The sequence below is a fragment of the Podarcis melisellensis genome, assembly GCF_964234715.1.
Source record: "Podarcis melisellensis genome assembly, chromosome: 10".
Classification (NCBI taxonomy): Eukaryota; Metazoa; Chordata; class Lepidosauria; order Squamata; family Lacertidae; genus Podarcis; species Podarcis melisellensis.
The window spans coordinates 48654084-48677640 of NC_138542.1; the positions used below are offsets into that span (position 1 = coordinate 48654084).

At 44.6% G+C, this 23557-nt stretch overlaps 2 protein-coding genes across 2 annotated transcripts in view; one reads left to right on the top strand and one right to left on the bottom strand.

Annotated features, from left to right (window-relative positions):
* SSTR3 (somatostatin receptor 3) overlaps nt 1-16829 on the top strand; it is a gene marked incomplete at its 5' end in the record, with an annotated part of 238607 nt that extends 221778 nt beyond the window's left edge. The window contains one exon of the transcript XR_014172423.1: nt 16104-16829. The remainder of the gene's footprint in view (nt 1-16103) is intronic.
* NCF4 (neutrophil cytosolic factor 4) lies at nt 129-21021 on the bottom strand. Its single transcript, XM_081928406.1, has 10 exons — nt 20827-21021; nt 19685-19769; nt 18116-18269; nt 17752-17822; nt 15841-15968; nt 15646-15703; nt 14818-14916; nt 14226-14356; nt 3536-3601; nt 129-679 (listed from the first exon to the last, which is right to left on the bottom strand). Exons 1-10 carry the CDS (start codon nt 20850-20852, stop codon nt 451-453), a joined length of 1047 nt encoding a protein of 348 aa, XP_081784532.1. The 5' UTR covers nt 20853-21021; the 3' UTR covers nt 129-450.
* Nucleotides 21022-23557: the final 2536 nt, after the last annotated feature.

The window sequence follows — 23557 nt, forward strand, 5'->3', positions numbered from 1 at the left end:
GTAGCCAGAGAAATGAATCTTAAATTCATGTTTAAATGAGCTAAAGGAAACTGTTGTAGCTGCTAACCATAATATAATACTATCATGAGATTGTTAGAACCTAAAAATGACTGACAGAACCCAGAGCATGCTTATAGTAACTTTTTTTACTACAATACAATGTTATCATATAACTTACATTAACATAATAATAAAATAATAATAATCTTCTACATCAAGAACATAGTAGCCAAAAAGCCCACAAGAAGAGAGGAGCGTGGGTACAGTCTAATTCAACACGAGGACCCGTATTTAGGAGAAACCCAAAATAACCCTCTGTGATAATGCAATGCATATTGTTAACCAAAGAAAATGTGTAGTAAAATATGGAGAAAGTCCTGCAGGACAGTTCCACATGGTTCCAGGTTGTTGTTGTCCACCACCCCTGTTGAGCAGAACAAACAACAAGGATCATGGTCCTGTTGCTGTTTGTGCTGCAATTCCAGCTCCCGCTGGGTCATAGACACTGTAATCATCTTGCTGAGTAACATGCAGTTTCCACGGGAAGATGTGCTTCTCAAAAGGCCAACTCCTGCCCTGCTTCACCATGAGTACAACATCCTCATCAGACAGCAGGCGGATCAGATCGCCCTCAGCATCACGGTAATTCAGGGCAATATCGTCACGTGCAAACGCTCGCCTGGAAAAAGAGGAAGACTTTAATCGTATGGCTTCTCCCGATAACCTACAACCTACTGCACAAAGGTAAAGCCACTGCTCTGGCCAGTTTTGCCTCTGGTCCCACCCACCCTGACCCCTGACCTCTCAAAGGCTATCAGTGAATGTAGTTCTCCACCCCTGAACCACACAATCTCAGAAGGCAAGTCAGGGGGCTGCTTGTTTGAACAGAGCAAGCCAAACTTACATGGCAAGGGGAAGTCTCTTTTTTACTGATGTGTTCATTTTCCATTTTTCGTTTCTTGGGGTTTCTCATTTTACTAAAGTTTAGTTACCCATATTTCCACATCTGTTTGTGATTTTCTTTTCTAAAGTCCTCATGAAAATTCAAAAGAATTTCAGTGCAAATGTCTGCAGATGTACATGCTCTTCTGTGCAATTGTGCCTAGTATACAGCAAGCCCACAACTTACACTCACCTTTCTTACACAAATGCAACAATACACAGGCGACTGGAAAATAAAGAAATTGGAAAAACACCGGAAAAATCAAAATGCACAGTAGAAAAATGTCAGGAGCTGGCAATCCCATCAGCAACTGCACTAACCTTGGGAGAGTGTTTGGGTGTTGTCAGAGAGTCAGAGACTGATATAGGGCCCAGCGAGAGCACAGAGAACAAGCAGAGCAAGGGGACGTAATCTAGAAACCGTCCCCAGCTCTGAAGCTGGACCATGGCCAAGCTTACCGTCTTCTTTACTGGCTACCGGTGAAACTCCACCCCCACCCCTATTGTAATTTCATTCCCTGAAGCAACACCAGGCTCAGAAGAGGAAGAGGAAGACTAAGTAACACAGCCATCATTTGTTGGTAAGTGGTGTTTTTTTTCTCCGTTGGATTTTATTTTTTTAACGGGATTAAGGGGCCTTCCTGGCTATACACATTTTTGGTATTTGTGTGCAGTTCCCGGGAACTGAACCCTTGCATAAATTGCAAGCTTAGCATACATGTTTTTGCAAAGCAAATGTTCCAAAATGAAATTCTGAACATTCACCACATGAGGCAGCCATACACAAAAGCAAACGTTCCTGTGTTTAGTCCTGGCAGCAACTCCTGAGGAGACCAAGCTGGCAGGGAGGGAGGGAGGGAGGGAGGGAGAGAGAGAGAGAGAGAGAGGGAGAGGGAGAGGGAGAGAGAGGGAGAGAGAGAGATGTGAAGGCTTTGTAGTGTGACCTGTGGGTGGCAGGGTATAAAAACAGTGCCCTGTGGGTGTGGCTGATTTTTAGAATGGAAGAAGAGCCTGCTGAATCCGGCCAATGGCCCCTATCGTCCAGCATCCTGTTTTCACAGTGGCCAGCCGAAAGCCTGTGAGAAGCCTGCCAGCAAGACATGAGCACTACAACCCTCTGCCCACATACAATTCCAAGAAGCTGGAATTCAGGAACATACTGCCTCTGACAGGGGAGGTAGAACGTAGCCATTATGGTTAGTAGCCATTGAAAGCACTGCCTCCAGGAATCTGTCTAAATCTTTTAAAGCCATTCCCACTCCAACCCCCCAACCCTCTCTCTTTCACACACACACATGCTCACAAATGCAAACAAGTAGGCCAAACCAAGTTAGTTTCCATACATGTGAAAGTTTCCTGTGGTCCTCCACACAAATTTCAACTTCATTAAAAATGGTGACATGGTTGATTCAGCTCTCAGGCTCCATCTGCATCAGCGAACTTCAGCTGCAAGCAGTATTTGTCCCTGGACCATTGGTTCTGACTGTCCTTGGACAATATACATTCTTGAAGTTGTGTGTGCTGTGCAACTGATTTGCGGCACATACTGGTACATATTTCATCCTCTCCTGATTGGTTGTAGCGCTGTCTCTCTCTCAAAATAGTTACATTTTATTCTTCCTTCTATGAAGAACACCGTGAACTGGTAACATCCAGGCTGGATTACTGCAATGTGCTCTGTGTTGTGCTGCCCTTGAGGCTGGTCACTGGGGAAGGATATCACCACCGTGTTTATACCATGAGTCACCAATTAGCTACTGGGCTAAGTTCAAGGTGCCTGTTTGGGTGTATAAAGCTTTGTATAGTTTGGGACCAGGATACCTGAAATAGCCTATCAGTCTTTATATACCCTACAGTACTGAACACTGCATTCCCTCAGTAAGGGCCTCCTGCAGACAGCATCTTATAGCGATGTCCATTCTGCACAAAATAGGGACCAGGCCTTTAATGTTGTGGCATCTATGCCCTTTAGATTAAAAGTTAAAGTTTCCTTTGTGAAAGTAGTTGAGTAGTGCACAGGACCAAAATCAGATTAACTCACAAGCACATGTGCAAAGCCATATCAAGCATCCCAATAAGAGCAAAGCAAGAAGGACAAGACAATGAGCAGGAAGAAAGATCCTATGCTAAAGTTAGCACTAATGGACACACTTACCAATTTATCTGTTTAATGAGCTGCTAAATTTGGCACTAAATAAAGGAAGCGGAGTGCAAACCAGGACAGTACGTAGTATTAGGTAAGGGGACTATACGCGCTAATAGCAGTGTGAGCATACCCTACACTAGAGACTTGCACTGGAATGGCAAACTAAAGACACAAATTTCCCCATTCAAAGTTCCAAAGAGAAGAGCAGCACAAACAGCTTCAAGGAACAGAAGACTCCCTCCACTTGTTAAGAGCAAAAAAATATATGAAGGGATTCTTTCAGTTATTTTGGTTTAAGGGACCATGGAAGCAATTCAACTCCTAATACAGAAAATCTTTCCCAGATACAATTGCAGAGGTCATTTGGAATTTCAGCAAAGTGCACATAAGAGCAGATGATTTAAGTGTATTTTGCCTGAGAGAGCTCTTTCTTTCTGTGCTTTTTACCTTATTAATTCCATGAGGTCTTGGAATAGTGGGGTGCTGCTCAGGTCCTCCTCCACCGATATGTCCCTAAAAGAGAGAGGCACGAGGTCAGCTTGCAGCGGAAGTGCAAAAGAGGAAATCCAACAGGAAGGGCTTGCTTGCACTTCACTTTTTGAACTCAGTCTGTGGCCCCTTTCCAAACTGTGGCTGTTTTGCAGAAGGGATTTGATCACAGACCAGAAAAATCAAGTTGTACATTAAAGTGGAGTTGGTGCTCTAGCGGGACAAATCCAGTTCCAAAAAGAAATCAGGCCTTTCTGCAGTAGGGAAAGTAATGGGGAAATGCGCAAGAAAGTGTGGGATAACAATTGCTTAATAGAACGTCTTATTGCTGCGTTGAATATTTCATTCCAGCTAAGCGTTAACCACAAGCAGAGGTGCTACATTTTATGGTGCCCCGTGACTCGGATAAGTGGTCTGCTGGAACGCAGCCCCTTCGCCCTACTGGGCAGGGTACAAGAGAGAGGACAACTGCTTACCCAAAGCGCGCACTGGTAAATTTTTCCAGGGGGAACGCAGAAGACTCGTCTGTCTGATACCCTGCTCACTGGCGGCGACGGAACCGGGGGAAACAGGGAATCAACCAAGGGTAAGTGCACAAAGGGATTTTTGGCCCTCCAATTAATTAGGAGGAAGAGAAGTCTTGATCAAACTTCTGCGTCTCAGTAAGGGGAAACTGAGTACGCTAGGTGGTTGGGTACATCAGATGGTGGTCTGGTGGAGGAAAAGGGAAAATTGGGAGGTAGAGTGTGGTGAAGTATCCAGCGCATTGTATGTGTGAGAAAGTACAGAGCAATCTGTAGCTGACCTGAGTGTGGAGTGGGCAGTACTTCGGTTCCTAGTAAGGCGACTTCACTAGGCAAGGAAACCCACAAAGCGTGTCTGTGAGTGACTGAGTGGATACTTCACAGGGCCATACAATGGGAGTTGGGGGTTCAAAGGGGGAAAATACACCTCTTGAGTGTATGTTAAATAATTTTAAGAAAGCCTTCTCAGGGGCATATGGAGTCAAAATGACGCCAGAGCGCTTGAGAACGTTATGTGAACTAGAATGGCCAAAACAAAATACTGAATGGCCATCCCAGGGAACCTTTGATATAAATTTAGTAAGCAAACTTTGGTCTGATATCGCCAAAGAAACTGGAGGGTGCCCAGAACAATTTCCATATATAGATTCCTGGCTGAGCACATTAAATAAAAATCCTCCATGGATAAGGGAATGCAAAGTCCAACGATGCAAATTATTGGCTGTAAAAGCTGAAGCTAGGAAAGGAATCTTGCCAAATAAACTTAAACCCATTTTTGAGGGACCAGAGGAAGAGGTGCTTCCACCTCCCCCCTATGCTCCACATCGAAGGGAGCCTAATCCAAACACTCCACCAGTTGTAACCCCGAGGCAAGAAAGTGGAATGAATAATGGGGGTGGAGTCACAGAGCTTGATTCCTTGATAGATTATGATAAATATCTTCAGGAGGCATTGGAGTCCTATAATAAAGCCCAAGCAGAAGTGGTTATTCCACCTGTGACTCCTAATAGACCTCCATCTACAGTCTCCCTTAGTGGAACAACTGATTGCCCACCCCAAACCCCTGTACATCCAAGTCCCAGAGAAATATTACAGAAGTTACAGGGAGACCTTAATCGGTCAGCAAGCAATACAGCCAGGCGTATAAAGCTGCTAAAAGAACGCCTTGGAACAGATACCATCCCTTATGATTTGAGGCCCCTAGAGCAAAGTGAAGAGAAAGGTCACGTAGTAGCCCCTCTTAGAAGAGTATTTGATGCACTTGAGGAGCCTGCGCTGGTTAACGGGCAACCCGGACCACGGCCACCTCGAACTTCGACCCTGCAGTACATTCCATTCACAACTACGGATCTGATGAATTGGAAAACACACACCCCATCTTTTGCAGAAAAACCTCAGGCTATGATGGACTTGGTGACTTCAATAGTAAATACTCATAGCCCTACTTGGACAGATTGTCGCCAGCTCCTAAATACTCTTTTCACCACTGAGGAAAGGAGAGACATAATTGAAAAGGCACAGATATATTTGCGTGAGCAGGCCAGAGTGGGAAATATTTTTAATATTGACCGTCATCTCCAAGACAACTTTCCCTTGGAAGATCCTAATTGGGATCCAAACAATGCAATTCACCTGACCAGACTTACCACCTACCGCCAGACGCTTGTGCAAGGTATCCGCAGGGCATGTCAGAAGCCCACTAATATGTCTAAAGTTTCAGAAGTAGAACAGAAACCAAATGAGAGTCCGGGAGACTTTTTAGAGAGGCTGCAGGAAGCCTATCGTATATGGACTCCTTTTGACCCTGAAGCCCCTGAAAACAGCAGAATGATTACGGCTACATTTGTGGCCCAGTGTGCTTCTGACATTCGTAAGAAAATTCAGAAATCAGAAGGATGGGAAGGGATGCTGATGAGCCAAATTATGGCCATTGCACGCCGAGTTTATCGGAATAGGGATGAGGCTGAGAAACAAGAGAAGAAGAAGTGGCAGAAGGAAAAGATGGTGATGCTAGCCACAGCAGTGAAGCAAGACCACCGCCCCTTAAATGGAGGGAGAGGGCGAGGAAGGAATCCACCATTGGGAAGGAATCAATGTGCAAATTGCAAGAAGGAGGGTCACTGGAAGCGGGAGTGTCCTGAACCCTTGAGGTTGGAAGAAGTACGCCCAGGCCCAGGCCCAGGCCCAGGCCCAGGCTCCGGCCCAAGAAACCAGGGACGGGGACGGGGAATGATCCGAGATGGAAGATATCAGAGACCAGGACAGGGACGGAGTAGAGACAATTTTATTGGACTGGCAGAAGAGGATTTTACCCAAGACTAGGAACGACCGGACTCCATAAAGTTAGGCTTCCAGGAGCCCACGGTCACGATTCAATTAGGGAGCCATTTAATAGACTTTATGATTGATACTGGGGCTGAATACTCAGTACTCCCAGAACTATTGCAGAAAAAGGCATCCAAAAGTGTAGTCATTAAAAGTGCCACTGGACAGTCAGCTAAGAGGTCTTTCCTCCAACCTTTGGAATGCCAGATTGGGGGACATCGTTTAACCCATCAGTTTTTGTATATACCTGAGTGTCCAATACCTCTCTTAGGCAGAGATATGCTGTCCAAATTGCAGGCCCAAATCACCTTCACTCCTCGAGGTCCAGAAATGAAACTGCCATCAAAAGCAGCAGGAATAATTACCCTCTCAGTACCTAAGGAACAATCATGGCGCCTAATGTCAGCCTTGCAAGTCCAACCCACATTGGATACAGAATTAAACAAGCTCCTCCGAACTCTACAGGTGCCACCAGGAGTATGGGCCGAAAATAGCCCACCAGGAATGGCTAAGAATATAGCTCCAATTGTAGTAACCCTAAAACCTATGGCTACCCCTGTATCTGTAAAGCAATATCCCTTACCCCGGCGAGCAGCAGAGGGCATCCAGAAACATTTGGACCGCCTATTAAAATATGGTCTGCTTAAGCCTTGCCAATCAGAATGGAACACACCCCTTTTGCCTGTTCGAAAACCTGGGACAGATGAATACAGGCCAGTGCAGGACTTGAGGCTCGTAAACCAGGCTATCGAGACCTTGCACCCAAATGTACCAAACCCATATACCTTGCTGAGTTTGATCCCACCAGAAGCAACATTTTTTACTGTATTGGACTTGAAAGATGCATTCTTCTGTTGCCGGCTGGCACCACAGAGCCAACCTATATTTGCCTTCCAGTGGGAAGACCCTTTAACAGGAACAAAAGGCCAGCTAACCTGGACAAGATTGCCCCAAGGATTCAAAAATTCCCCAACTTTATTTGGCACTGCCTTGGCGAGGGATCTAACAAGTTACCCCTCAATACCGGGAGAAAAGGTGGTACTGCAATATGTAGATGACCTTATATTAGCGGCAAAGGATTTTGATACCTGTAAAGAAGGGACAGAGGAACTGCTCCACTTGCTCTGGGAAGCTGGCTACCGAGTTTCCCAGAAAAAGGCACAGTTATGTTTAGAAAAGGTCAAATATTTGGGCTTTGACATCTCACACCAACAACGAGCATTGAGACCAGAGAGGAAAGAAGCTATTTGCCTTATCAAGGAACCTACCACAAGAAAACAACTTAGAGGATTCCTGGGAACAGCAGGGTTTTGTAGACTATGGATACCTGATTTCAGCAGTCTGGCCAAGCCCTTACATGAAAGCACTCGAGGTGCAGAAAAGGACCCATTCGTATGGGGACCTGAGCAGAAACAAGCCTTTTTAGTTATCAAACAACGACTTATGGAGGCACCAGCCCTTGGATTGCCTAATTCGGAAAAACCCTTTCAGCTGTATGTACATGAACAGAATGGGATTGCAGCGGCAGTCCTGACCCAGAGACTAGGAAGTTGGAACCGTCCAGTAGCTTATTTGTCTAAACAATTGGACTCAGTAGCAAAAGGATGGCCTCCATGCCTAAGGGCAGTAGCGGCCACTGCGAGCCTTGTCAAAGAAGCTGATAAATTTACCTTTGGCCAGACGATGTATGTGAATGTACCTCATGCTGTTCTGACACTCATGGAATATAAGGGTAGTTATTGGCTAACGAACCCAAGGATGGCTAGATACCAAGGCCTATTGTGTGAAAATCCCAGGATTCATCTACGAGTAGTGAATATGCTCAATCCAGCGACTTTGCTGCCCCTACCAGAGGTAGATGATGAAGAATCACATGATTGTCTCCAAATAATGGATGAAGTTTATTCCAGTAGACCTGATCTGAAAGATGAGCCATTGAAAAATCCAGATGTTGTATATTATACGGATGGTAGCAGTTACCTGCATGAAGGTGCCAGACGAGCAGGATATGCTGTGGTCACCAATGAGGAAGTTGTGGAAGCTGAAGCTTTGCCTGCTGGCACCTCAGCACAAAAAGCTGAACTTATAGGCTTAACTAGAGCTCTGCAGTTGGCAGCTGGATGTAAGGCAAACATCTATACTGATTCTAAATATGCCTTCTTAACCCTGCATGCACATGGAGCTCTATGGAAAGAAAGAGGTCTAATCGGAGCCCACGGGAAGGCCTTGAAATATGGACCTGAAGTAGAAATCCTGTTAGAAGCAGTATGGGCTCCAGAACAGATTGCTGTAATGCACTGCAAAGGTCATGGACGAGGAAGGGATCCAATAACCAGAGGAAATCATGCTGCTGACAAAGCAGCCCGAGAGGCAGCCCAAAAGCCTGTGGGAGGATTTATAGCAGCCCTCATACCAGAGGTAGTTCCAGAAGAAGTTAAACCTCACTATACCCCAGAAGAGAGGAAGTGGGCTGAACAGGAAGGAGCGGTTGTGAAGGACGGTTGGATGATCCTGCCGGACAATAGGATTTATGTACCTCATCATCTAGCAGGCACAATTGTAAGAAATTATCATGAATCTACTCACCTTGGCGGTACTGCAACCAGAGAGAGTCTCAGTCGGAAGTTGTATATTATTAACCTATCACAATTAGCAACTTGCATTTCACAGAAATGTGTTCTTTGTGCTAAAAACAATCCCAGGCAGGGACCGGTACAACCTCCTGGAATTCAGCATGTGGGATACGTCCCCATGGAAAGCCTAATTGTGGACTTCACAGAGCTGGTCCCTTCTAAGGGATTCAAGTATCTCCTTGTGTTTGTAGATACTCTTACCGGATGGGTTGAAGCTTTTCCCACCCGAACTGAAAAAGCACGAGAGGTAACTAAGAGACTCCTCACTGAATTGATCCCAAGGTTTGGATTACCTAGATGCATTGGAAGTGATAATGGGCCAGCGTTCATTGATCAAGTAGTACAAGATGTATGTCGAGTCCTACAAGTAAAATGGAGACTGCATGCAGCATATAGGCCTCAGAGTTCAGGGAAAACTGAAAGAATGAATCGGACTCTGAAAACCCAATTGGCAAAATTAACCCAGGAAACGGGATTGGGATGGGTAGATGTGTTACCCATAACACTGTTTCGTGTTCGGTGTGCACCCACAAAAAGACTTAAGTTGTCACCTTTTGAGCTCCTGTATGGGAGACCGCCCTCCTTTGTTCAGGATATTCCAGCTGACCTTAAACAAATAGGAGACCATGTGACACAGGGACAAGTGCAATCTCTCTCCCGTGTTTTTGTTTCTCTTAACAGGTGGGCCCTCGAACGCACGCCGTGCAGCATTGCTGAGCCGATTCATCAGTTCCAGGCTGGCGATAGCGTATGGGTGAAAGAGTGGAAACGCGATCCACTTGCACCTAAATGGCGTGGACCTTACACCGTCTTGCTCTCTACTCCAACAGCGGTGAAGGTAGCTGAGGTGACCCCCTGGATTCATCACTCTCGTTTGAAGAAGTCCGAAGGCAGTTGGACATGCAAAGGTGACCCCTCTAATCCTTTAAAACTAACTCTCTCCAAAAACCCCTGTATCTAGCCCTACCGGGAACGGGCTAGGTCACGGGCAACATTTGACGACCGGCCTGCTGCAGCCACAACCTGGAAGCTGGCTGACCTGCGCACGCCTGAAGCTTGAGGAGCGTCTAAACCAGCGATTGTGAACGGGAAGATTCTCTTATACAATCGATTGACTGCCCCCTTGTGGAACAATTATAAGTGATATTACTCATTGGGGATCCTCGGGATATATGTTTTGGTCTTGGTGGTTCCCCATTTCTGTCATTGGGGGAATTATATTGGGGCTAATAATTATTTGCTATCACAATAAGGTAATCTTTTGTGGAAGGAATGCATATGCTAGACATCAACATGATTTCATTATTAATCCTGATCCCTTGGGAAGGGGAAGGGTCCATGAATCTGACCAAATTTGCTAAATATGGATTCCGCCATGACCACAATATGTGGGTAGGCTTAGCTGAGATGGTAGCCAATGTTGCAAATAGGACTAATTGCCTTGTTTGCTCTCTTGGGCCAGATGATTCAGAGGGAGGTATGCCCTTATTACCAATACCATTAAGTGCCATTGGTATGGTAAGCGAAATGCCACACCAAACAGAAGTACAGAATTTCCCCGGATGGAACTCAACTAAACCAATACGAGTTATACCTGTGCAAGGGGAAATCTGTGTGCATAAATCATCAGATGCAGCTGATCCTACCATGATAGGCTCTTCTCATTGCCACTATACTTGGGATTATATTAAGAATAGTCAAACCTGGGCAAACGGTACTACGTATCGAACTCGGAATACCTTGCCCTGTGCACCTCCTTTTATTCATGCATGGAAAGTGGTGTGGAACATAACTGTGACAGAAAAAGGCAATCTAACATACTGCACTGTGAACTCTCTACCCCTTTTGATATTTCGCCTTATGCACTCCACGTACCAAAAACCTCAGACCCGATGGTTGTGGTGGATATGTGGAGAATGGGCATACAAGAAACTCCCTTCCAAATGGAGTGGGACTTGTTTCTTGGGTTGGGTATTACCACCAATGTGGATTATGCCCACTAGTTCGGCCAAGCGTACACGAAGAAACGCTGATATTTCTCATATAGCAGGAGGAAGTACCCAAAGTTGGAGCGGTACTGATGATTGGCCGCCAGAGCGCATTATAGCCTATTATGATCCTGCCTCCTGGAATCCTGGTGAGCTCATACAAGGGGCACGGGATCCTATTTATAATCTAAATAGAATAATTCGATTGCAAGCAGTAGTGGAACTTGTAACCAATGCAACGGCCCAGAGTTTGAGACTTATTGCACAACAGTTGGATGAAAGTAGAGCCGCCATTTTGCAGCTGAAAATGGGAATGGATTATGTACTTGCCAGGCAGGGAGGCTTATGTGGAGTCTTGAACTTGACAGGGAATGCCTGTTGCTTTAACATTTCAGATAATGGTGAGGCAATCCGTGTGTTGGCTACAAAGATGGAGAATATAGCACATGTCCCAGTACAAACATGGGAAGGATGGGATATGGGATGGCTCACCAATTGGTTACCTAATGTCACAGGACTTAAAGGGATACTATTGTCTTGCTTGTTTTTCTTGACAGTAGTGGTAATGGTTTTATGTATGATGCCATGTATCATTTCATGTTTTAGAAGTACAATTAGCAAGATGGTTTCAAATGAAACTCTACCTCATATCATGGCCCTATACAGAGCTTTACCTCAGGAATATGATGAAGGTCAAGCTATCAAGGACACTTGGGATGAAGGTCCTTGAGCTTGAAAGGGGGGAATGTGGCATCTGAATATAGACTGCATTTTTAATCAAGACTTATATTGGCTTATATCTTGATCAGGTTCCTAAATTAAATGGGCTTAGATTTTCAAAATGTTTCATGCCAGGCAGAAAAAACCTTGGCAAGAGGTTTTCTCCTAAGACAAGAGGGCCCCATTGATTTATGGTAGAAAAAACAATTCTCAAAGTCATAAAAAGGGAGAATTACATATGCTGCCCCAAGGCTGAAAAAACACTATTAAGAATGGGTAAATAAGTAAAATGATACCAATGGGCCTCACGTTAAACCTTGAGCTGAATTCTCTAAGGCCAGAAGCAAATGGGAAAAACATTTAGCTGACAGAAAAAAGAGAACATTTTTAGGAAATCTTCTAAAGCTGTTTCTTTCTCAAACTGAGAGAGTTAAAAAGGGCAATAAAATGTTGGGGAAAGGCAACTGGCTTGGCTGGAGAAGAAGCTTCTTTCTACTTTATTTTTAGGCTGGAAAGGGGGGTGAAAGGAGGAGTGTAAACTAAAGAGGCTTCTTTTAAAAGCTGTTTTTTACTGAGTTCCTTCCTTTTTACTTTGAGAAGCTTTATTCTTTTAAGAGGCTACCTATGATAATGTATGAAATATATTAGCTTAAATATATTGGCTTAAATGTAATTATGCAAAGGATTTAAGGAATGCTAGATTCTTATTTCATATGGTTGTAAGAGTTGTATTTATCCTGAAATTAAGTCAGCCACCAGCCTAGCCCCCCTGCCAGACAGAAGACGCCATCCAAGCACTCTTGATATATAGTTGTCAGGCATTTGTTTAGAAACCTTAAATGAAGGAAATCTTTCAATGTTGATGTGAACTCAAGATCCTTGACATCTGTTGAACATAAAAATGTAAGATTAAACATTTGTTTTAGAAGGCAATAGGGCAAGAGGTGAGCTGGTAATTAAGATTCCATGTAAGATATATTATTACTTATATGTCATATATATAGCTCTTTGTCTCCCTTATAAGGGCAAGGAAATGGGTGTATCTTTTGTGGGTGTATCTTTTGTGATTGGTTCTACCAAACAGCCAATAGGAATTCCAACCAGGCTGATTGGACAGAGGCAGCCACAGGAGGAGCAAAGGGGGCTGGATTAAGGGAATATAAGTGCTGGCCAGGATGGCAGGAGGCCAGGCCAGAGCTTGGTAACCATATACCACTGTGCCTCTCATTTATTTGTCTGACAAATAAATTAATATTTTAATTTCTCTATTGCTGCGTTGAATATTTCATTCCAGCTAAGCGTTAACCACAAGCAGAGGTGCTACATTATAACCCAGACCCTCCAAGTGTCCCTATTTTCCAGGGACGTCCCTGATTTAGAAAAGCCGTCCCAGTTTTTGATTTGATCCCTGAATGTCCCACTTTTCCTTAGGATGTCCTTTTTTTCATTGGAGAAATGTTGGAGGGTATGATAACCTCTCCGCAACCCAAACAGAAAGCATGCTCAACAAACAGCAGACTTTGTAAAATCTTGTGGCAAACTTTGCGCAAACAAATTGGGAGAAATGCTCAACAAACAGATCATCTGGAAAAACCTGACATTATATCAGCACTTAAATGGCAAATATGCAAACACCCCATGTTCCAGTAAGAAAGGCATATGTGTGTTTAAATGGCCGGGTTTTGTGGAAACACTGCTTATAGGACTTCAGGGGTTCTTGAATATGCAAGTTCTCTCCCCAACTCAGCATAAAGATTAGCATTTTGCAACAACAACAACATTCAGAGCAATGAATCAGGTGCATTATCTAGTATCTCTAACAACTACCTTGCAAGCTATGTCAGAACTATTAATTCCCATATTGTTAGGTGGGAGGATTCAAGAGGCAGCAGTTTCCTAAAACCATCTGCTGAATTTACAGCAGAGGCAAGAGTCTCCTCTTCAACTAGGCCTTGGGCTGATTAACATCTGATACCCTTTTTAAATATGTTTGTGGGAAGCAATGGGGAGCATTATTGGTTTGTGGGGGTGTTGTTTTTATTATGTATTTTGCGTTTTTATCTTGTATTTTCATGTTGTGAACTGCCCTGAGATGAAGGGTGGTATACAAATTTAATAAATAAAAATAAACAAAGAGTCAATCCAGGTTGCTGCAATAGCTCCCCAGAAGCAGCAATTCCAAGCCTTTCTATCCAGCCCTCAGCACTCTCCCCAAACCACACATCTTCCCCAGACAATGCCCCTCCTTGAATATTTCGCCTGGCTGAAGTGTGTCACTGACCTCTAACAATGCCGTTCGTTTGCCTGGGTGGAGGATAGGAAGAAGTGCATGTGGAAACTATCCTAACGAACTTACATTCTTTGCTCCACCCATTTTTGCCTCTGGCCCCACCCACTATTGGTTACCCAGAACAGAAGGTGGCCCCGCATCTGAAGAAGTTTCCCCACCCCGCATTACCTGATGCTGCTGACATTGTCATCATGATAATAGCAGCGCAGCCAGTTGATGGTGTCCTCTTCCTGTGGGAGTTCTTTGATGATATCCACAAAAGCACTTGGGAAAATTCCAGTGGCATCTCGGACAGTTCCCTGGGACATGGTGGGGACAAGCAATGTCTTTAAAAGGGTGGCACACCTCTATGGTTGCGCGAGAATTTGTTGACTATGGATATGGCACAGGATCTCCTTTGATGAGCGCAGTGAAAAGGAGATCTTCATAAGAGGGAATGAGGGTGCTGGGAAATGAGCTGCAGAAGACTAGGGCAGTAAGTAAAATGCCCAAATATGGATGTGCCATTAATGACAAAATTCTGGCCAAAAAGCAGCAAACTATGCACGACAACACAGCTGTCTGGATTGTCCATTTAAAACACACACACTTCTGACCTGGAGTGGAATCACAAATCCATCCTCAAAATTTGGGGGTGTCTTTATCTATCCAGCAATGGCAATAAAGCTAATCCACCCCCTGATTAAAAGCACACTCCAAGCCGGGTAGACATTAGAAATCAAGCCAGTAATATATGATCAGATAAGGCCTTGATATTTACCTCAAACCAGTCCTTGTTGACCCTGCTGAGCAAATAAATCAAGTCTCCCTTCTTGAAGCTCAGTTCCAGTTTAGTGGACCCAGTAAAATCAAACAGTGCCTATCGAAAGAACCAAACAAATAAAGTAACAGAACTGGAGGAATGGATTGAGTCTAGGTTCACAGAAGATAAAGATCACATCCCCATAGTTCCAATCATTGAAGGGGATGTCCAATAAACGAAATTGCAGAGTTTATTATTCTATCACACACACACACCTTAACTTTGACTATATTTCTCCTATCTATTAAGCTTGGTTTCCCACAACGTGAAAACCCAGCACTCTGGGTTGTTGCTCCCAAACAAGTTAGGATCAAGCCAGGATTGTAAACTAGAGTTTAAGGTTAGTTTATGAATCCCAAACTAGGGTGACCCATGGTATCTAAACAATATGCTCTCCTAAGCCAAAATACTTAGTTGCACAAGCTGGGTAACTCCGGCTACGTTAGTTTAACAATCTTTTGGGTATTAGAAACATAGGGCCCCATACGCTCCACCACTTTCCCCCAAGGAAACCTGATGTTTAATATTGAATCAGAAGAAATGGCAAGCAGGTTTTTGGTGGATTGCTGTTTGTCCCAATTTAGTGCTGAAGCGTGGGTTTTCTGGGGGAAAGCAGCAGGGCAAAGGCAAAACTGCTTGGACCCAGAGCTAGACAACATGGGAAACTGCTCAGACACATGCTTTCCAGGCACAGGACAAGGGAAGTGTTGATGAGCCCCTACATTCCATATCTTCAAAGAAATTCAATCTTATACACCTCTGCGACTTGCTGTATAAGGTACCCACCTCTGCCCGTGGGGCTGCCAGTCGGTCAAAGCCAGGTTCCTGGGGTGAAACGCTCTTGCTGTCACCAAGAAAAGGGAGAGCAATGTGTCATTTGGATGTATGGCCATGAAGCTAAGGGATTAAATTCCAGGCAGGTAAAAAAATGGGGGAGATGTCTTATTTATTTGGCAGAAAGACTGGGGAGGAGATACTCACACGCGACGGGTACGTGGCCGAAGCCTTCTCAGCCCCTGAGGTACCTGCTGACTGTCAAACTCCGACTGGTAGAAAAACAATCGGACATCTTCATCTAGCAGCAACCAGGCTGGGAAGCTAAGCAATTTCTGGGTCAAAGGAAAACGAGAGGGGGGTATATGAATATGGGGCATGACCCCTGATAAGATTCTGCTCCAGAGCAACAGGAGATCTCTCGGGGCTGTTTACCCCCATCCCACCCATCTATAATGAATATAACGCAGGTGGTGCTGTGGTCTAAACCACTGAGCCTCTTGGGCTTGCTGATCAGAAGTTTGGCGGTTTGAATCCCCACGACGGGTGAGCTCCCATTGTTCTGTCCCAGCTTCTGCCAAACAACAAGTTGAAAGCACCCCAGTGCAAGTAGATAAATAGGTACCAATGCTGCAGGAAGGTAAACAGCATTTCTGTGCGCTCTGGTTTCCGTCATGGTGTTCCGTTGTGCCAGAAGCAGTTTAGTTCTGCTGGCCACATGACCCAGAAAGTTGTCTGTGGACAAATGCCAGCTCCCTTGGCCTGAAAGTGAGATGAGCGCCGCAAGCCCATAGTTGCCTTTGACTGGATTTAACAATCCAGGGGTCCTTTACCTTTTTTACCTTTTACCTTACAATGAATATGTGGAAGTGAAGTAGGATTTTGTGTATTGGCCCCACTTCTTAAACACTGATATATGTACAACATTAAGAAGAAAGAGTTCTGTGTGACTATAAAGCTGTACCTCTGGGGTGGGAACTGCAAATGCAGTCTCCTCACATAATCTCTGAACATGTGAGGGGGATGCTAGGACTACCCACTACTGTGTAGAATCCTCTCAACTATTAGGTCAGAGTTGGGCAACTACAGGCTTCAAGTTGCACTTTGGGCCTAAGTGTCTGAATGGGAGGTCGGGTACTATAACCCATTTATTGTGAGTTATTTCCCCATGGTGAGAAGACAAGTTCTTGCAGGTTTCCTTAGCCTTTTGAAGTTAAGCCAAAAGTTGTCAGGTTAGCACATAACGGCTGAGCTGAAATTATGTGATCTGATGATGCAAGAGAAAAAATAGCTTTACCTCATATTTGCCCACATTATATTTTAGAACACTGTTGGCTTCATCTACATTTTTAAAAATGTTATTATTATTATTATTATTATTATTATTATTATTATTATTATTATTATTATTAAAAATACAACAAAACTGTGTGTGTGTGTTGTTATATTGTATTTTTAATATTTTGTTGGAAGCCACCCAGAGTGGCTGGGGAAACCCAGCCAGATGGGCAGGGTATAAATTATTATTATTATTACTACTACTACTACCACTACTACTACTGCTACTACTACTACACATAGGTAAGTTATATCATAATCATTATGGGGTATATAAATCTTGTTAAATAGAAAATGAAAATTCCTGTACATGTTCATAGTGGCCCCATTGTATGTGTGGAGGAGTGATTTTAAAATCTATGAATTTGGCATGGGTTCATTCCTACAAAATGGATTGCTTTCTTTAGTGTCCTTTAGCGAAGCCAAATGCAGCAAGGAAAATAATAATATTCAAGCTGGTTTAGCGGTCATTTCCTTCCCTCAGCAACCTCTGGTAATTATAGTTCTAGAAGGGTGGCCAGTGATCACCAATGAACTATTTTGAGCTCCTTCACCAAACTACAGTTCCCAGAATTCTTTGGAGGAAGCCGTGACAGCAAAGTTCATAAGAAACAAATGCAATTCTTTGCCTTGGTGCTTCCCCAGTTTTTTGAGCCATATTTGAATGCTGTTAGAGTGGAATAGTGCTCACTCATACCCTGAATAGGTTTTGCATTCAGTTTATGATCCAATATAAAGACAACCTCATGCACCAGTGTGGACAGTTCTGCCCAGAGTTACCTTCATGTACGCATTGAGTACTGGGATTCGGCTGTCAGCAATCTCCCTCTTTGCACCAACATAAACTTTTCCTGGAAAACACCAAATTAAGAGATTCGGAAAGCGTGAAATCCAAAGAATAATTACATTCTGATCTATACCTACACATTAGCCTGGTAGGTATAGATCAGGGCAGTTTGTATCTGAATTCATAAATAATGAATTCCTCATACGTCTCCAGACACAAGTGCCGGAAAATCCAAAGGAGGAACACATGGGAAGCATCTGAATTTACTGTTATTCAGTTACTCATCCACTTTGGATATTTCTTTAAAAGCTTTATCTAAGAATGAAAGATAGGTATAGGAAAGTTTTTGTGTCTTACCAGGCAGGACAGGGAGTAGACAGCAAAAGCGACTGTTTTTGCTTTCTGAACCATATCTTTCCTCTAGCTTGGCATGCAAGTTATAGAACTGGCTGTAACGGCGGAATATCATATACCTGCCTCCACCTCTTGTTTTCACCTCGATCACAAAGACCTGGAAGAGAAGAAGACACCAGTTAAAGGACACTGGGCAGCGTGACTTGGAAAGGCCTAGAAAACTATTGTCAAAATAGACCAGGGATGAAGAACATGTGACCTTTCAGATGTTGCTGGACTACAGTTCCTATCATCTCCCATCACTGGCTATCTGAGCTGCGGCTGATGGGAGTTGGAGTCCAACAACATCTGGAGCGTTGCAGATTCCACATCCCTGGAAAAGAACTATGGGGTGTGAATTAACTGGACCTGTAGCCTGACTTAGCTTAAGCTTCTTATACCCTTAAAACAGGCAGGGGAAAGACAGGAACATACAAATATGCAAACCATCTTTCTGTGCTTGACTTTCTCAGTGGCGCTGGAGTATAAGTGGGTTTTGCACTGAATACTGAGAACATGATACAACCATTTAGGCTTCAATTCTCAGAGAACTGTAGTTTATTGTTATGTACAAACCCAGAACCAGGATTAATGTTAACTGTGGTTTAGGCTCAGGTTGAAGTGGCCTTGTTTCCTCATACCATAGCTAACACAAATCATAGTTTGTCTGCTCTGCACATAATCTCAAACCATGGTTAGGTGAAAACAGAAACGAACACTTCTTATTTCCTCTGGCTGCTCCAGAGGATGTGGGAGGGAAGAGCTTCTGCTCCCAAGTTCATTCACATAACACTAAACTATGGTTTAGCATTATGTCCTAATGCATATTCAGGCAGAATCTTATGCACAATTCCCTGTGATTAAGTCCCACTGAGTATCTCAGGGGCTTTTGTTGTTGTTGTTTAGTCATTTAGTCGTGTCCAACTCTGCGTGACCCCATGGACCAGAGCCCGCCAGGCACTCCTGTCTTCCACTGCCTCCCACAGTTTGGTCAAACTCATGTTTGTAGCTTCGAGAACACTGTCCAACCATCTCGTCCTCTGTCCTTCCCTTCTCCTTGTGCCCTCAATCTTTCCCAACATCATGGTATTTTCCAGGGAGTCTTCTCTTCTCATGAGGTGGCCAAAGTACTTCTGAGTAAACATCTATGGCAGAGCGAAGAACCTGTGGCCCTCCAGATATTGTTAGACTACAACTCCTCATCAGTCCCCAGCCAGCATGGCCAACAATGGGAGTTGTAGCACAACAACATCTGGAAGGAGGCAGGCTCCCCATTCAGAATGTACAGAATTACATTATCAGGGAATTTTGCTTATGTTTGAAATAGTCTAACAGATAAGGCTGTGTAATAACCATCAGTCATCACAGTACTGTATTGTGAAATTTAGTGCTGTGAAGCAAGTAATTTCCCATGTGAAATGTTCCTTTTGTGAAATGATACATTCTGTTTGCCCAAAAAGGAAACATTTCCTGCAGTTCCAGTTTCCCCATCAATCCCCAGATCAAAACTCATTAAAAAAGTCCTTCTCTTACGTAGTAACTAGAGAAGCCTCTCTTCTCCTCAATGTCTGCGATGTTAGCAGAAACAGGCACATCATCGGGAAGCTGGTCAAAATCACTGGAAAACAAGTGAAGAGATTACCGTATTGGCCTGAATATAAGCCGCACCCGCAAATAAGCTGCATCTTTAAAATTTGGCAGCTTGGAGGAGGCTTGGAAGCCGCAGACAGGATGGGTGCCGTTGCCCCGGGCTCCCGGGCTGCTTCGGGGGGGGGGACCCATGCCACTTTGCTAGCAGCATAAGGTCATGGTATAAGTCGCACTTTAACTTTTCACGATCAGAATTGAGGGGGGGAGTGTGGCTTATATTCGGGCCAATATTGTATTAGTGAAGACGATGACAGCCGTTACTGTGGTGGCAGTCATGATGCAAGAGACATCTACTCCCCCCACCTATGAATTAAAAATCAGGGTGTATTACAAATACGAATAATACAGTGGACGCTCAGGTTGCGAACGTGATCCATGCGGGATGCACGTTCGCAATCCGCAGCATTCGCAACTCGCAGCAGTGTGTCTGCTCACGTGTTTTGACATGAGTAGAATGTTTGCTTTTATTTAAAATGCATCTCTGGGTTATTTGTGGGGCATAGGAATTCATTCATTCCCCCCCCCCCAAAAAAAAAATAGTCCGGCCCCCCACAAGGTCTGAGGGACAGTGGACCTGCCCCCTGCTGAAAAAGTTTCTGCCCACTGGTCTTGTAGAAGAGGATTGCTCGTCAATCTTTTCTTCCAGTGGAGGCTGCCTCACTGAATCTAATGGAGCAGGGCCCCACCAACCTCAGTCTGTCCTCAGTCACCCTCCACCTGCCTGCCTTCTTACTTACATCCAGTCCACTGGGTGGCCCTGGCAGCTTCCCCCTCTTTGCAGAACTCAGCAGGGAGGAGGATAGAAGAAAAAGCAGGATTAATGGCCTCTGCCTGTCATTGGCTCTGGCTCCACCTATTGCTGGGCTGCCTGCCTTCTGTGCTACCAGTTCCAATGGGTGCCCACCATCACTGCCCTCTTCTACACAACTATTAAAGGTGTGGGAGCCCCCTGTCCCCCTTTGCTCCTGACATTTTCTTTCAAGCGAAAGCTAGAGTATCCAGGAGAAAGTGTCTGAGGGACTCACCTCTCGCCTCGCAGCTGCTGAGACATTCCTACAGTTCCTTGTCAGCACGAGAGCCAAAGGGATTAATGGTCCTTCAGCTTCTCCACACCTCGGACAGCTCAGGCAAGGCAAACTCAGCACCCTGCCTTGGCCTAAAATGTGCGCTGCAAACTCTCTATGAGGCTTCAGAGACCTCCGAATACTTCTCTGTTTTCAGAAGAGTCTGCCTTTTATCGGCCTTCCCCTCCCTCATCCAATTTGAGGAAGTGCAACTGAAAGAACGGGGCTTTTGAAACAGAGAGAAGAGTTGTGCATACGCCTGTGTCAAAAATGCTTGACCCTATTTTAAAACACACACATGCACAAGTAAGGCCAAACTGCAATAGAAACCAGTTTCCCACCCAAGTAAATATTGACACCTGAACAAAGCTGTGAGATTTGGGCTCTGGAGCATTTAAAAGGCAGCAACCCACCCAACCCCCTGTTTGAAGAACCCACTTGCACAAATGTAAAATGACTCAGTCAGGATATGCCAGGCAGAGAATACACTCAGGGTGAAATGAGGACAGATGATGTTAAACGCATTTTTGCATTTAAGAGGGGTTAAATTGGCAGGAAAGGGTTAATTCCTCCCCTCCATGCCTATTCTGATCCTATTGATTATCATCCCCCTCCTACTGCCCCTCTGATGCTGTTTTGGTTTTTGAAACCTGCATGTTAAATGCAAAGGTGTTTAAAGTGAAAATGAGAGCATATTCGCTAGGCAGAAACTCTGCTTAGATAAATGACTTTTGGGTTTCTCCAGGGTGCAGCACACTTTCTACAGGCCACCCAGTGGTGTAGCGTGGGTTGTCAGCACCCGGGGCAAGGCAAGTAATTTGCGCCCCCTAACCCGTGGATTTGCGCCCCCTAACCCTAACCCCCAGATGTTGCGCCCGGTGCAGCCGGCCCCCCTGCACCCCCCACGCTACGCCACTGAGGCCACGTGCCCATCTGCAGGCCCTTCTTGCATGTAAAGTGGCCTTAAAGTGTGGTGCTGCCACTTAGAGTAGTGGGAGGGGAACCTTGGAGCTCATATCTGCAAAGAGGGGACACTTATATTTTCAGAGAGGGGGCAGAGAAGAAGAAGAAGAGGAAGAGGAAGAGGAAGAAGAAGAAGAAGAAGAAGAAGAAGAAGAAGAAGAAGAAGAGGAGGAGGAGGAGGAGGAGGAGGAGGAGGAGGAGGAGGAGGAGTAGTAGTAGTAGTTTGGATTTGATATCCTGCCTTTCACTCCCTTTAAGGAGTCTCAAAGCAGCTAACATTCTCCTTTCCCTTCCTCCCTCACAACAAACGCTCCGTGAGGTGAGTGGGGCTGAGAGACTTCAAAGAAGTGTGACTGGCCCAAGGTCACCCAGCAGCTGCATGTGGAGGAGCGGAGACGAGAACCCGGTTCCCCAGATTATGAGACTACCTCTCTTAACCACTACACCACACTGGCTCTCTCCACTGAGGGCCAGATTCCTTTCAATGAGCCTTCCAGAGCTCACATGCCAAGGGGACAAAGCTGCAAATGTAAATTTTTCTTGTCAGTCGCACCAACAGCGATGCAACCGCCATTTTGGGCCCACCAAGCTTGAATATGGTGGGAAAGGTGTCCCATTTGAAGTCCGAACAGGACAGGGGACACTTTTGTGTAAAAATGGGGCAAATCTGTTTTTCTAGGGATGGGTGGCAACCCTAATGACAATACGAGGCAAAGGGGTGAGGAGAAATCAGTATTATCAATAAATCCAAGTGGAACAAAACACAATCATAGAATAAAATTCACCATTCCTAAAGAGCAGAAAGAAAGTTAACAGATAATAAAAAAAACATTCCAGGTGCTGGTTTTGTTGCACTGCAGGGAACCACAGCAGTCTGCCTTCCCAGCGTCTCCAGAGAAGAAGGATTGATTGTTAAACCACTCTAGGAACTGAAGCCTTGCAATGGGAGTGTCCTAACGAGTCTTAGCAACCTTAACAAATTACAGCTCCCAGGATTCTTTGGGCAGGGTAGCCATGGGCTGGTTAAAAGTGGCATGATATTGCTTTAAATGTGTAGCACAGATGAGGCCTTTGTTTCTCGAGCAATGCTGACCGTGTCCAGTCCTCATGTAACCCAAGAAGGCAGACTCAGCACCACCTTTCCTTTCTCCGGGATGTCTGTTAACAGAACTTTCTAACCACAGTCTTTGTGCTTCCTCCTCAGAAAACCCGAGGGACATGAGAGGCCAGGTCACCCTGCACAAAAGCTAGATCCGGCCTGTTGGTTCATGAGGGAAAGGGGAAGAGAGATTATTTTCACACATGGCATGTAAAGCGTTTGAGGAAGCTACATGCTCTGGGCCTGCATATGTGAACGTTAATTAGGGAGAGATGAAAGAAAGAGAGAGGCACCCCTACATTTACTGTGTGTATAACCCTGAGGTCAAAACAAACAAATTCTGTTAGATTGCATATCCATATTTCAGCTAAGATAGGGTTTACGTTTCATCTAGAGATGCAGGAAATTCAAAAATGCAGAGCCAGTTTGGTGTAGTGGTTAGAGTTTAGGACTAGGACCTGGGATGCAGCAGATCTATGTATTTGCAATAGTAATTTTAATTAAATTAAGGTATTTATACTTCAAAAATTTGCTGAACCACAGAACGGTGTTGGTGTGTTTCCTATGTCACCCTTCAAACATTTCACACTCTTAAAAGTGGTTTAACAGAAGTTTAAGATTTGATCTAAT

Excerpts from the sequence above, each read along its gene's own strand:
- NCF4 (XM_081928406.1), bottom strand. The coding sequence starts at position 20,852 with ATGTCTCAGCAGCTGCGAGGCGAGAG. Across the intron at positions 19,770-20,826 it reads CAGCAGCTGCGAGGCGAGAG|TGATTTTGACCAGCTTCCCG; the intron begins GTGAGTCCCTCA and ends CTTGTTTTCCAG. Across the intron at positions 14,917-15,645 it reads TGGCAGCCCCACGGGCAGAG|GCACTGTTTGATTTTACTGG; the intron begins GTGGGTACCTTA and ends TTCTTTCGATAG.